At 48.9% G+C, this 15,345-nt stretch overlaps 1 protein-coding gene and 1 pseudogene across 5 annotated transcripts in view; both read left to right on the forward strand.

Annotated features, from left to right (window-relative positions):
• The first annotated feature begins 242 nt into the window (after positions 1 to 242).
• LOC308237652 (ubiquitin-ribosomal protein eS31 fusion protein-like) lies at positions 243 to 708 on the forward strand (annotated as a pseudogene). The gene has a single exon. The product of its transcript is annotated as a ubiquitin-ribosomal protein eS31 fusion protein-like (transcript).
• Positions 709 to 11,675: 10,967 nt separating this feature from the next.
• The window catches only part of PBX1 (PBX homeobox 1), a 210,540-nt gene continuing 206,870 nt past the window's right edge, over positions 11,676 to 15,345 (forward strand). The window contains exons 1-2 of one of the 4 annotated variants that reach the window (XM_080648713.1): positions 11,676 to 12,039; positions 12,220 to 12,497. In XM_080648713.1, the coding sequence (XP_080504839.1) occupies positions 12,307 to 12,497 (191 nt within the window). In that variant the 5' untranslated portion in view covers positions 11,676 to 12,039; positions 12,220 to 12,306. Of the gene's footprint in view, positions 12,498 to 15,345 lie in introns of all 4 variants that reach the window. The other 3 variants (XM_080648716.1, XM_080648715.1, XM_080648714.1) reach the window with 3 other exon arrangements.

Raw genomic sequence — 15,345 nt, forward strand, 5'->3', positions numbered from 1 at the left:
CGTCCTAAAGCAAAAGGGCGGCACGAGGAGCTGGTTCTGAATAATGCCACCTCGCAGAACTGGGCTGAGACAGGGACGCCGGTCCTGGCGGGCAGGGGGTTGGCGGGTGTCCAGGTGGGAGCCGAAGCTGTCCTGAGCAGTGATGTACGATTGCCTGTCGACCTCTGTCCTCCCCACCCACTGCTCAGAAGGGTGTGAGTTAAGCTTTCTGATCCGCCATCTGCGGTGGAGTCACTGCCACGATGCAGATTTTCGTGAAAACCCTCACGGGGAAGACCATCACTCTCGAGGTTGAACTCTCGGATACGATAGAAAATGTAAAGGCCAAGATCCAGGAGAAGGAAGGAATTCCTCCTGATCAGCAAAGACTGATCTTTGCTGGCAAGCAACTGGAAGAGGGGCGTACTTTGTCTGACTAGAACTTTCAAAAGGAGTCCACACTTTATCTTGTGTTGAGACTTCATGGTGGAGCCAAGAAAGGAAAGAAGTCTTACACCGCTCCCAAGGAGATCAAGCATAAGAGAAAGAAGGTTAAGCTGGCTGTCCTGAAATAGTACAAAGTGGACGAGAATGGCAAAATCAGTCACCTTCGTCAAAGTGCCCTCAGATGAATGTGGTGCTGGAGTTTTTGTGGCCAGCCACTTTGACAGACTTTCTTGTGGCAAATGTTGTCTGACCTATTGCTTCAACAAACCAGAAGACAAGTAATTGCATTTGGGTTAATAAAAGACACAAACTAACATTTGATTGTTGAATTTTATTCCAGTGAATTTTTTTAAGCATCAAAGTTGATGGATCAAATTGATAAACTATACTTTGGCAGAAGAATTCCATTATATTTAATATCAGCTGTCTAGATAATAAACCAGTTTGTGTTTGTTTTTCTTTTTTTTTTAAAAAAAAAGAAAGGTGTAAGTTAAGGGGTGCATCAGAAGCATTTGGGAGTCACGTGACTGTGGCCCTGGAGGAGAGGAAGCAGTTTTTGGCTAAGGAGACTAGGCAGGTGGTGATGCCCTTTGCTTAGGAAAGAAACAGATAAGGAGAAAGTTCAAGAGGAGAATGAGGGGTCAGGCAGCTCAGATGGCCTTTCGGGTGACATGGAGGAAACTTCGATGTGGTGGGCATCTGTAGCGTCTACCAGGGCTCCCTCTCTCTCCAGATGCCCTCCCCGTCCGTACAGCTACGGCCAGATTCCCTGCCTTTGCGTGATCCCCAGACCTTGCCCACTCGATGTCCGGAAGCACCCGACTCTTGACGATGTCTCTGTTCTCAAAAGAAAGTGGCTTCCTTGTTTCTTCTCCGAGTCGCTTACACTGTACTTACAGCATCAACTTCCACTTTGGGGATCAACTGCGGTAGTTGTATTGGTTACGATAGCCCTGTATCCGTAATATTGTATCCGTAATCATGTATCTGTTATATTGTACAAGCTAGGCTCCACGTAAACAGATCACAATGACTTCAGCAAATATGGAATTACTTGATCTCAGAGGACAAGAAATCCAAAGGTAGGCAATCAGGGGCCTGTGTCGTTTTCAAGGATCTAGGCCATTTCCGGTTTCTTCTTCTACCACTCACAGCACCACCTCTCAGTCTCATGGTCTAAAAACGGTAATTTTACCTCCAGATAGTATGTCTATGTCCCAGGCAATAAATAAGCAAAAAGGGCAAAAGGCACAAGTATGGGACGTCTGTCCATTTTTAGCACTGAAAAACAGCTTTCCCCCAAGTTCAACCCAAGGCATTTATTCTTGTATCTCATTGCCCAGAATTATGGCACATGGTCATGGCCATGCTGGGTGCAAGGCAGCCTGGGAAACCCGTCAGCTAGCGGGTGCCTTGCTGTCAGAATGGACCGTGATTTCGAAGAAAGGAAGAAAGTGTGTTGGGGGCCTATAACCAGCTGCGTCTGTCCATCACAATTTCCTTCTCAGCTCGTGTTCTGTGGATCTTTTGGCTATACAAGCATGCTAAGGACAGAGACAGTGATGTACCTAACGGGGAGGCACGCTGAGAACGGGAATTTAACCTCTTTCCTCCGGTAGCAAATAACTCTCTATGTGTGGGCGGGCGTCTTCTCCCTCCAAATGCTCCCCTCCATAGAGGAAAAGAAGTGCTTGGGATTCAAAGACCGGACAGATCCAGAAAGGCTAGATGAGAGGAGAGAGAGGTCTAGACTGGCATTACTGGGGCAAAGAGTAGTAGGCCCAATGTTACCCCTGCTGGCTAGGGAAGCGGGGGAGGGTACTCAGGCTTAGCAAGAACAACCAAAAGGCCAGGTCAAAGATCCCCCCTGGTCCCCAGCTCCCCAAATGTCCCAATGCTCCACCTCTCCCTCAGCACTGGGACCGTTCAGCCCCTGTCATCTTGAGATGGTGAGGTGATGCCAATTTCCTGACCCTGGAGTCTGGCTGGCCTGGCTTGCTGTGGTCCACAGACTAGGGGCCGGTTCTGTGGGATCGGCCTCAGAAGACGCACGTTCTCCTGGGAACCCTGACCACACACCAGCGAGCTGAGCTAGACAGATGGACGACAAGACACACAAGCCCCAACACTGCTGTCACCCAGACCACAGGCAGCCGACCTTCCCACTGAGTGGGGCTGTTTTAACTGTCCCGGAGTTCAGCCGAGCATCACCCCGCCCAGCTCCCCACCCTGCTGCCTGTGGAGTTGTGAGCAAGAAAAAGTGGTTATTCTTTGAAGATGCTAATTTGGGGTGTTTGATGCATAGCAATAGGAACTGACAGAGTTTGACAACTGGGGTCCCCTCAAGCAAAGCTTCCTTTCGGGACTATGTCAGGGTTCACAGTTCCCTTTATTTAGACTGTGAGGTAAAGTGCGCTCATCAAACCTGAATGGGGTCCGTTTCAGGAAAGGAAGTCTGAAACGGAGAAAAGAGAAGGCTTTCAGGCGGGTCCCTAGTCTCTCTGCAGGGCGTGGCTCTGAGACTGAGGAACCCTGGGAAAGCAGGGCCCTGCGGTGGCCCCCAGGCAGGGGAGGTCCGAGGACACGGGCGGCTGCGGGAGAAGCTCCCCAAGAGCAATGGAGGGTTTAAACCGAGTCGTGCACTGAGCATTGTCCTCCACCAGGCACTCTGCGTGACGCTTAGCATTCCCCATGACCTGCTGTTGACCTGACTCAGTCTCAGACACTGAAAGTGAGGCTGCAGATAAGTAACCTCCTGGCCAAGGTCATGAGGCGGATGAGTAACCTACTGGCCAAGGTCATGAGGCAGATGAGTAACCTACTGGCCAAGGTCATGAGGCGGATGAGTAACCTCCTGGCCAAGGTCATGAGGCGGATGAGTAACCTACTGGCCAAGGTCATGAGGCGGATGAGTAACCTCCTGGCCAAGGTCATGAGGCGGATGAGTAACCTACTGGCCAAGGTCATGAGGCAGATGAGTAACCTCCTGGCCAAGGTCATGAGACGGATGAGTAACCTCCTGGCCAAGGTCATCCCGCCCTACGGAGCCTGTTGACTTTACCTCCAAGAAGTCCCGGAATCAGCCCTGGGGCCCTGTCTGGAGCCGGGACACTCAGCCACAACACGTCAGGCATGCAGGTCTGCGATACTTCCTAACCGTTCCCCCTGCGTCCACTTTCCCCACCCCACTCTGCCAGTGCGTTCTTTGCACCGAGGCAAAGGATGCTTCCAGAACAAAAGTCAGGGATGCTGCTCTCCCGTGCTCCAGACCAAGTGTCTGTGTCCCGCCCAGGCCCTTTGGTGAGATCCCAGTGCCCAACGTGAAGGTACCGGACAATGGGGCCTTTGGGAGATACTTCAGTTGTGAGGGTGGAACCTTCACGAACTGGACTCTTACCAGAGACCCCACAGAGCTCCCTTCCCACCCCCCGCCCCCCGCCATGGGAAGTACCACTGACACAGATCAGCCCCCTGACTTTGGGCTTCCAACTCCAGAACCACGAGAAATGAATGTCCGTTATTCATAAGCCACCCGGTCCATGGCGTCGTGTTACAGCATGTGGACAGGCGACGGCCGCCTTCTAAGACTCTGCCATGCCTCCTCCTGGCTCATCTAAAACTGCTTGCCTGGTGACTTCGGCGTTGTACCACTCTCCCCTCTTGCCAACTTGGCTTTAGTTCTTGTCTCTCAAACATCCTGGGCACATTCATTCCTTCCTTAGAGCCATTGTCTTGGCCATTTCTCCTGCCCCGCCTCCCCCCTCTCTCCCCCCTCCCATGGCTTCTCCTGACCATTCCGGTCAGAGCTAAAGGTCCCTCCTCAAGACGCCCTCCACGACCCCTCTGTCTCCAGCAGTGGCCGGGCTCTCCACCATGCCTTTCCACTTCCTCTCGCTATGGAGCTCATCGTTGTCCATCCTGTGCTCCTTGCTCCATCCTTTGACTTGTCCCAGGAGAACTGCACACTCCAGGAGAGCAGGCCATGCCCCGCCTTCACCGCCGGCCTGCAGGGCATGGTGAGGAGCCATTCGGTGAGCCAGTGTTCAGCGTCTGCCCGGTGGGTTTCAAATGCAGTCAGTGTAAAATCCGAATTCCTCCCATGGCCCGAAAGGCCACACACTGCCTGTCTCTGCCTCCTCGCTGACCCCATCTCTGTCTACTCGCTTGCTTGCCTCTTAGGCTCCAATCTCTCTGGTCTTCTATCCTTCAAGTTCAAATCCAAGCTCAAGCCCAGCCCTTTGCATATGTCTCGTCCTTCCCACCCGACTTCTCTGAGTGCTGCTTCCCAGGACCCACACATACCCGAGTTCTCACTCGAGATCAGGCGGATGCCAGCTTCTGAGAAAGCCATTGCTGGCCACCCTTCCAAGGCCGTCTCCCTGACTCCCTCACATTGCTCCACGTCCTGCTTTGTGTTCTGTGAGCATTTATGAGTCTCTGAGCTCATAGATTTCTCTCTTCGCTTATGTTGATCTCCTCCTCTAGAAAGCAAGCTCCGTGGGATCAGGGCGCCCACTTTGTCTTGTTGTCACAGTCCTGCCAGTGCTCAAGCAGTGCAGCCAAGTCAAGGTTCTAGCACAGAGCCCTCCCCTTCCTTTGGATTTGCTTTCAAGGGTTGGCCCCTGCGGCTTTTTAGGCCTGATGCTGCGACGGGTTGACTGTCCTTCCAGAGCCAGTCCTATGGGCTGTCCACCATGTGGCAGCTTGCTCCAGAGGAAAGAGAGGTTCGTGTTCACTCTGAGAGCTCACGGCGAGAGCCAGCGGCTTCCGCACCGCTGCAGGGCCACGGTGAACATTTCCTTTACTCAACAGTCCACGGCTGGTGGATGGTACCTTCTCTGGGTCCTGAAATCCCTTGCGACTCAGATCAACATAATGGGCACTGCTCTGGCAGGAGGCAAAGTTGCGCCCACCAGCCTGTGGATGCCATTTCCAAAGGCTCACAGAGCCGCGGAGCTCGCTGATGGGCCGGGAAGGGCCCTGCTGACAGAGTGCAGGGCTCCTGCAGGCCCCTGAGCTGCCCAGGGCAGTCGACAAAGGGCAGAGCAGGGAGGGCACAGAGGAGGCTGGGCAGGAGGAAAGGAAGAGCAAGAGCACTGCGGGGGGGGGGGGGAGGAGGCGGAAGGAGTCGGGGTTGAAGGAGCCAAGGAGGAGGTCAGAGAAGAGCTGAAAGAGAAAGGGCCAGGCTAGAGGCCCACAACTGCCTCGGGTGGTCTCCATCCCAAACTCCGGTCCTGACCTCTGGGCAGAGGAGAACTTTCCAAACTCCGGTCCTGACCTCTGGGCAGAGGAGAACTTTCCCCCTGAGAGTAGAAGAGTTCTAGAAGAGAGAGAAGCCAATTCAGAAATAACCAGAAGCACACAGGGGTGAGTGTCTGCTCGGAGCATCGGGGCGCATGGCAGGGAGTTTATTCCTGCCCCGTGTGTTCCCCAGGCTGTGCACACCTCGCCACCCTTTGCCGTCCCTTCATGAAGAGGAGAGTGCGTGCTCCTGAGGTTGCGGTGACGTCTGAAAGGGGGTCATCAGAACCGACATCCCAACGTAGAGCCAGGCATGGGGAGAGGGCCTTGTAGGCATTAGATTAAGGTCAGTTGAGAACCACTCTGCTAGTTGGACAATTTTTTAAAATAAATCTTTATTGTTCAGATTATTATAGATGTTCCTCTTTTTTCCCCCCATAGCTCCCCTCCACCCGGTTCCCACCCCACCCCATGCCTTTACCTCTTCCCGCACTGTCCTCATCCATAGGTGTAAGATTTTTGTCCAGTCTCTTCCCGCACCCACACCCCCTCCCCCCCGAGAATTGTCAGTCCACTCCCTTTCTATGCCCCTGATTCTATTATATTCACCAGTTTATTCTGTTCATCAGATTTTTTATTCACTTGATTTTTTAGATTCACTTGTTGATAGATATGTATTTGTTGTTCATAATTTTTGTCTTTACCTTTTTCTTCTTTCTCTTCTTAAAGAATACCTTTCAGCATTTCATATAATACTGGTTTGGTGGTGATGAACTCCTTCAGCTTTTTCTTATCTGTGAAGCTCTTTATCTGACCTTAAATTATAAATGATAGCTTTGCTGGGTAGAGTAACCTTGGTTGTAGGTTCTTGCTATTCATCACTTTGAATATTTCTTGCCACTCCCATCTGGCCTGCATAGTTTCTGTTGAGAAATCAGCTGACAATCGTATGGGTGCTCCCTTATAGGTAACTAACTGTTTTTCTCTTGCTGCTTTTAAGATTCTCTCTTTGTCTTTTGCTCTTGGCATTTTAATTATGATGTGTCTAGGTGTGGTCCTCTTTGGATTCCTCTTGTTTGGGGTTCTGTGTGCTTCCTGGACTTGTAAGTCTATTTCTTTCACCAGGTGGGGGAAGTTTTCTGTCATTATTTCTTCAAAATAGGTTTTCAGTATCTTGCTCTCTCTCTTCTTCTGGCACCCCCATAATTCGGATGTTGGAATATTTAAAGTTGTCTCAGAAGCTCCTTACACTACCTTCAAATTTTTGGATTCTTTTTTCTTTTTGCTCTTCTGGTTGGGTGTTTTTTGCTTCCTCGTATTTCAAATCTTTGACTTGATTCTTGCGATCCTCTAGTCTGCTGTTGAATTTCTGTATATTATTCTTTATTTCAGTCAGTGTATGCTTAATTTCTGACTAGTCCTTTTCCTTTATTTTTTTATTTATTTTTTTTTGGCATTCTCACTAAGATCCTTGAAAGTATCACTAAGTGCCTTGGAGGTTTCTAGAAGATTCTTGAGTAACCTTCTAACTGTGGTTTTGAACTCTATATCCAGTAGTTTGCTTTCCTCCATTTCTGTCATTTGTGACATGTTTCTTTGTCTCCACATTTTGGCTGCTTCCCTGAGTTGATAGAGTGGCCTTGTGTGCTAGGTGTCCTATAGGGCCCAGTGGCTCAGCCTCCCCAATCACCTGAGGTGGACACTCTTGGTGCACCTCTTTGTGGGCTGGGTGCACAGTCTTGTAGTTAACCCTTGATTGCTGTTGGTATCACTGGGAGGAATTGACCTCCAGGCCAATTGTCTGTGCGGACCAGCTGTGTCTACAGTGGAAGAGCTGCTGTGCTGGAGACACCCCTATGGAGCAGGAGTTGCTGCAGTGGGACTTTGGTGCTCACTGAGTCTGCCCCTTGAGTGTGTCGCTTATGGTTGTGAAGAGTTGTAATATGGATGGTCTCACACTGACCACTGGGCACACTGGCTCTTGGATCTCCAAGGAGGTGCAAAGTCAGCCACTGCCTGAGGCCACCCAGCAGGAGCTACAGAGAGATCTGCAGAGTCCTCCTCTTTGTTTGGGGTTTGGAAGTGCCCAGCTGTGAAGCAGGGCAGGCTGCTGCTGCCGGGCCTTGGGCCTTCTTTTGGAAGCTTTGGAGCTCTCTGACCCAGCTGCAGTTTGTTAGGTTTTAGTCTACAAAAGGACAGGCCATTCATATACAAAAACCTCTGCGCCCAGCTTGGGTAGGGTTATAAATTGGGTGGGGCGGGGTCTCGGGCAATCACCAGGGTGGAGCAAACAGCAATGGCTGCCAATCAGCCCTGCACTGGGGAGGTCCCCGCTTCTCAGCGTCCCGTGCCCCCAGGCAGGAACAATGATCGCTGCGAGTGCCTCTGAGAGAAAGCTGCCCTCGAATTCCAGCCCAATGCCAGATAGTCCAGTTTCTCCCTGTATGAGTCTGGGTCCCCAGGGTCTCGCCCAGAACTGGAGTTCAGAGCAATCGGGAGCTTGTATCTCCCTCCGGATTGAAAAAAACAACAGCGCATCCAGTTGCCAGCTCATTTCTCACACGCCTCCGCACCTCCACACCTCCACACCTCCACACCTCCTACCAGTCTCAGTGCACTTTTTTCTTTCCTTCTAGTTGTAGAACTTCCACTCAGCCAGCTTTCCCATGGTTCTGGATGGTATTTGTTCTGTCTTTTAGTTGTAGTTTTGATGTGGTTGTGAGAGGCAGCAAGTACAGGTGTTTACCTATGCCGCCATCTTGGTTCTCCTGGACAAATTTTGATAGTAACTGTGTCCTTAAACATAATTCTGTGGACTTCATTTATTATTCTGAAGAAACACAGTGTGACTCCTAGCATCATTCATTCTTTCAGCATGTATTCGTTACATATCTGTTAGAATCAGAGCCCCCGGGAGACAGGGGAGGCACAAAGGGACGTGGTTCACCCCTGGCCACAGCCCCCAGGGATGGAAGCCACGTGTAACTTTCTCCTCGGAGTCTACCTCTAGCCATTCCTTGATGCAAACAGGAGATTCTAATTTTAATTCTGTTTCACCTACGGTAGTTTCTTCCTTAACTTCCTCCATTCTCTGTAATATATTAAAAATAGGAGAGTTTTAAATTCATACTGTGTCAAGTAGCTCAACTTCTAGGAACTTTGGTTTCCCATCTGCAAAGTGGAGATTATAACCTCACAAGGAAGCTGTTAAAAGAAAGTGTCAAATTGTGAAAAGTTGGTGGTAATATGCGCACAGGTTGGAACATAATCAACACTCAGCCAGTTGTATCCATAGCGCCATCGGTATTCCGCCAATGCCGCCCTTCTTCCCACCATGGCTTCATCCTCTTCTCTCCTTCCCATTTCTTCTGCCACCTTCCTACTTCATCTTCCTGATTCCATCTTCGCCACAGATTTTGTGTTGGGCAACCAGATACTCCTTCCTAAAACACACTTTTCTTCTCGCCTGCTTAAAACAAGCCAACCACTCCCTCCGTGGCTCCCGGTTGTTCATCAAATAAAAAGCACGGACTCTGCTGTTCCATGTCCTCCCCATCTCACCTTTCTCGTCGTTTCCATGGTGCCTGGAGAGATACTCTGTCCTCCTGTCAGATTCATTAGCGCCGGCTTTCAGATCCAGTTCATCCTTCAGACCTCCCTCAGAGTCTGTGTCTTGTCCCTCTAACTGGGTCACCCCTTCCCATCCAGTAAGGGACGCTGAAGGCATAGTGTCCCTTCCATAGCATTTATGAGACATTGAAACCTACTTTGTTAACATTATAGGGTAATAATTAAAGGCATAGACATTGAGGCCAGACCACTATGGTGATTAATTAATAAAGTACCCTAAAAATAACACAGAATCATTGTAAAGCACCTGATAAAACCCAGCTTTCATTGATATCATTGTGTGTGTTTCTTATTTCTCTACTAAAATGTTCCTCCATGACAATGACCTTCTGGTATGGATCATGCCCTTCACCTGAGAACTGTTGTTAGCTTTTCAGGGAGAATTACTTGCTCACAAACTGATTTCTCACAGGCTCTGCTTTACTTGTTTTCATGCTTTAAGTAAGAGGTGAGATTTCTTCTTTGTAAGAAATACGTTAATCACCATGATTGATGTGTGATTTCAGGATATAGTTTTGTACTCAACTTTTTATTAGTGTTGATTAAAAAACTCACACGTTTACAAGTCAGGGTATGGATGTGAATGAACAGTTGTTATGAATATCACATCAGAATTATAATGAATACCCTCGTTGCATGCCTTCATGCCAATAAGCTCCAAGTCACTTGTTAAGAACTATTTTAAAATCCTTTCGTATGTGCCCCTCTTCTTGCCAAACCTGTTTTTCATAATGATTGGAAGGAGGTTGGGCTGCTGAAAAGAATACATTTTATCTGAGGATCTCAAAGCACCTGGCAAGTTCCTTGCATTTTGTGGACTGGGGAGTGCAAAGTTCGCAGAGCAGTTCCCTGCATGTCCCCAGGGAGCCCTGCCATCCAGGAAGAGAGCTGGCAGAATATATTGTCTTCCAGAATATTCCAGGCTTTCCTCCGTAATTCGTCTTATGGCTGTTGTGACTGCACAGCAGTCAGAACCCCCCTCTCACCTTGCCTGATGAAAAGATGGGGGGCAAATTCATAGCCTACCTGGAGCAATGGTATTGGACTTGACTATGGATTTCTTATTAGCTTTTTTTTCCTGACCCTATTTTTTTCATTTTTTTTACCCATTTTCAATTGAAGACATCTTATTTGCATAGACTTAAACACCTCAAGTCTTTTCAAACAAGATGGGCAATTGTACAAAACTAATTTTTACAGTGTCCATAGTTTTGGGAGACTTAGGCAGCTGTATAGCTGAAACAGGGCTTTGGGAAAGAGTCACACTTGGGTTTGAACTCCAGCTTTGACACTTTGGACCAGTTATTTAACCTTTCTGAGCTCCCACTCTGTGAAATGGAAATACTACTCCATAACTCACAGAGATGTCTTGGGGATTAAGTAAAATAACTTGTGTAAATTACTTGGTGCATAGTAGGCATTCAATAAATGTCAGTTCCCTTCTTATCCCCGTTAATAATGCTTATTAGACTATATTAAAAACTAGAACCAGACTGTGATAATGCATTTCTTTATTACGTATTTAAGCCAAATAACTAATTTCCCTCAGGGGGAAGGGAGAGATATGCTGAATTAGTTTCATTTTGTGAACTTACTTATTAGTCTTTTTTTTCTTCAGCATGATTTAGTTTCATACTCTGTAATTTAGTTTTCATGCAACAAAAATGTCACAGTTCCGTATTCCTTAACTCTACTGCGATTAAAAATAATCTATTATTACACTGGCCGCTTATTCGAAATCATTTTTAATGATATTAACAGCTCGACTTTGTTTCATAAGGACTCGGTGTTGACAAACTTTTGTTCTCAACAGCTTCCCTGAGGTCTGAGGATTTAAGAGGATCAAGTTTTAAATGGCAACATTACAGCAAAAGGAAAACAGGGGTGGGGGAGACCCACACGGTCTGTGTTCTTCCGTGTTAATTTCATACGCTTGCATTTAAGTGCAGCCACGTTTTCTCAAGGACAGGATCTCAGAGAGGCAGGCAAGCACAGTAGGAGCTAAGGAGCTGGGACCATGGCACCTTTAAGGACCCAGTCTTAGCTCGGCCTCCTTCCCGGCCCACCTCTGAACCCTGATTGACAGGGCGCCGGGGAGGAGGAGCCCAAGGAGGCCCCGGAGGAGGCGCAGGCAGGAAAGTAGGGGAGGAGGGACCGTCTTCCCTCCAGTGACCAATCGCAGAAGGGGGCGTGGCCCATCGTCTCTCAGAGGGCCAATCAGCACAGGGGGCGTGGCTCCTGCATCTCCTCCCTCTCACTGTCCTCCGCCTCCTCCTCCGCCCCTCCCCCTTCTCGGCCCCCCTTCCCTTCCCTCCTCCTCCTACATCGCCTCCTCCTCCTCCCCCTCCTCCTCCTCCTCCTCCTCGTCCTCCTCCTCCTAGCAGGCTGTGGTTTTCTGTGTGTTTCTGGAGTCCTGAGCCTGAGCTAAACAAAAGCAGGAGCTGGCGGGGCTGCCGGAGTTTGCGGAGCCGGAGGAGGAGCGAGCCGGCGCTGTGCCCGCCGCGGCGGGGGGCTGTGTCTCTGCTAGCCCACCCCTCTGCGATCGCCCGGCCGGTGGGGGCTGGGGCCGCGGGCGGGGGAAAGTTTGCCTCGCAAACCCCCTGCTTGGCTCTGCCTCCTCCCGATCCCTGCCTATTTGCAAAGGGATTAAGCCAGCGATCTGAGCGCGGAGCCCTTTCCTGCCTTGGAGGAGCCGGACTGAGCACCCTAAGCCAGCTCTGATTTCTTCCGTCCAGTGGGAAGGTGGTTTATTTTCCTTGCTCTTTGGAGTCGACACCCTTCCCCGGCAGCCCTCCTCCTTCGCCCCGCAACCCCTCCACGCCCCCTCCCCCTCCCACTCCCCATCCTCCCACCACCCTGCCCAGAGAGGCAGAGGGATTTTTTCTTTTGGTCTTCTTTCCCTGCCCTGTTTATCCTGAAAAGGATTTGGAGACAGCCGGCCGGATCGGAGCCGGTGCTTCCCAGGACCGCGCGCAGGAGCCGGGGCCGGCCGGGCTGCGCTGCTCGGAGATGGACGAGCAGCCCAGGCTGATGCACGCCCACGCGGGGGTCGGCATGGCCGGGCACCCCGGCCTGTCCCAGCACTTGCAGGACGGGGCCGCGGGCACCGAGGGGGAGGGCGGCAGGAAGCAGGACATCGGGGACATCCTCCAGCAGATCATGACCATCACCGACCAGAGTTTGGACGAGGCGCAGGCCAGGTGAGAGGCAGCCTATTCTTCCCCTTTCGTGTGTGTGTGTGTGTGTGTGTGTGTGTGTGTGTGTGTGTGTGTGTGTGTCTCCCTCTCGCCGGGGAAACAATGGGAAGCTAAGCAACACAGCGCTTTCTTTTAAAATGTTGTTTCTTTCCCCATTTTGAGGAGCAACTCCGTGGCGGAGGACTGCCGTGGGAGGGAGCGTTGTTATCTCAACTGGCGTCCCCTGCCGCGAGGTGGCCTGGGCTGCGTGTGAGTGTGGATACAGAGGCATTCACCTACGTCCACGCACACCCGGGCACGCGAAAATGCTGCCCACGGACCCAGAGGCGGCCGGCACTTTTTACTGCTTTAAAAAAGTGCCTCAGAGAGAGCAGAATGCTCAAGTTTTCAGCAGATTTCGTGTCTTCTGGGTGAGGGATCCCGTGACATGACAAAATAAAATGTCCCAGGATCAAGCTATTTGCAAATGTAGTTGACTCCTTACCTAAATTGGAGACTTTTGATTTTTTTTCCTGGATGTACTCCTCCAAAATTAATTTTTATTTCTTCCCCTTTCTCACTTCTTAAAAAAAAGCAGGATAATTCTTTGTCACTAGTTGTCAACTCTCCAGAAAATACTCTGTATCCATTTAATTATGGTAAAAAGAGGCTGATGGAAAGATAGGAGGTAATTTTACTTGTAGACGTATTTGTTAGTTTTAAGGAACTAGGACATTTAGTTTAACTTTACTGTCTCCATTTGAGTTGGGTTCCTGACCTCCATGGCACAGAATGTCTGGTCCTTTAAAAAGGGGTGGGGGGCAAAACCAAGCATGCTTTCCCATGCCTCTTGCAGGACCACTCAGAGTGCACCTGGGGAGAAATGGAGGCACGTGCGGGTTTGACCTGTTCCGATGCAGAGGACTTGCCAATCTTTAATAAGGAAACATAACAAATAAGCTGGGCTTCTCACTTCCCCGGCGGCCAGCAATGTGGTCTCCACTCCAGGGCTTTACAGCAAACTCCCTTTCAGAAGAAAACAGACTCAGTGGCAACCCACTCCAGCTTGCTCAAGGCCCATCTCGAAAGGAAGAATTTAAAAAATCTAATGACCACAGATGTGTTTACAGTTACCCAGCTTTGTTAGATATCTCAGTCGTTTTTTTGTTTTTATTTTTTAAAAACATATCTACACAATTCCTATACTTCAAAGGACTTAGTCACATGGAAAATACATCATTATACGTATTTTTGTCTTAGGAAAATAGGAATTTGAGTTGAGAAATGAGAAGAAACAGTTAAAAGCGTGGCTGTTAGGAATCCACTCTTATTTCAACTGCTAGACATGCCACATGCAAACTCCCAGCGCTGGGCTTACGGGTTTTGAAAACTCAGAAATGTTCAAAGGCTGGAGTTGTTCTAAATTTTTTTTAAATTGGGGAAAGTTTTCCCAAATTAATCGCTGTTCTATTAGAATTTCATTTTCTGAAGAAAAGCTCGTATATGGTAAGTGGAAGCGCTCCCACTGGCATGCTCTTTTTGAAATGGAACAGATTTCTCCATTGCATTGTTCCCGAAAAATAAACTCAGTCATACCAATAAGCTGCTTTATTAACAAGTTTGTGAAGTGGAAGGGCCGGTAAGGTGGGCGATTCCCCACTTTTCTGATGTTCAGTCCCACTCCTTTTTGTAACACTGAGGACGACCGTGGCTTGGCGGGTTCCCTCTTTTAATGGCCTAGATGCCAAGAGGGATCAGACACCATTTGGGGTTCGGGAAACGTCTGTCCTCTCTCTAGCCTCATTGATGTGCTGTGGAAACGCAGTGTTCTGCTAAGCCGTAGGCTTTCTTGTTTTGTGTTTTCTTTGTATTTGGGCCTATGTACATGAAAACTACTTAAACCCCCCTCCCCCCCGCAAGAGATCTTCGCTACATTAAAGTCTTTCCACCCCTTCTCACCCTCAGAGCCAGGTCACCACTAGGCTTCCCTCTGGTTTAACAATGTAACTACTCGGCAAAAGTGGGTCTGATTTTCCTTTCTCTCTGGTTTAACAATGTAACTACTCGGCAAATCCTGGATCTGATGTTTCTCTCTGTAGTTGCACCTTCATTACATACATGTGTTATCTACAAAGTAACCCATTAGCATTTGGACACAATGTATGTGTTTGTTTTGATACTCTCAGCTTATTCCTCCTTTGCCGTGGAGCACAGACCTGCTGGTTTCTGTTCTTCATGAGCACGGCATCTATTTTTTATTTTTTATTTTTTTACGTTCAAAGGGATTAAAAAAGAATTGCATGCATCTCAAGTGCCAGGGGTTTCCATTTATCTTTCCAAATTAATTTTAGTTAGTACACAGAATTCCTTTAACTAATAGCTGATACGATCAGTATTTTGTTTCCAAAATAATATGCTTCTGCTAAAGTGCTTCCATAGTAAAATGAGGGGAAAGGTATTGTTTTGTTCTTCAAGTGCATTCTGAATGCAAACACGCTGGAGAACCAGGTAAATCACTAATCTAAGAGGCAGAATTGTATTTATTTTCCCCCCAATGGGTGCTAGGTCCTAATTGTAAATAATTTAATTTCCAACACCTGCAAATACGCGTTGTGTGCACAAGAGACATAATGTGAACACAGAGAAATGAATTTACTCCCCATATGGGCACGCCTGCCCCCTGGCAATGCATTTCCATACTCTTTAACTCGGGGACTGAAATTTTATAAATTGACAGTTTTGCTCAGAAGACCTTTCAAGCATCTTGTGTTTATGAGAATATGGGGGAATCTGCGGAATGAATTCGAGCACATGGATGAATTAAATTTGAAAACACACACACAGACCGAGAGGCAGACAGCTCCCGGGCTGT

The sequence above is a fragment of the Plecotus auritus genome (assembly GCF_963455305.1).
Source record: "Plecotus auritus genome assembly, chromosome: 12".
Taxonomy (NCBI): Eukaryota; Metazoa; Chordata; class Mammalia; order Chiroptera; family Vespertilionidae; genus Plecotus; species Plecotus auritus.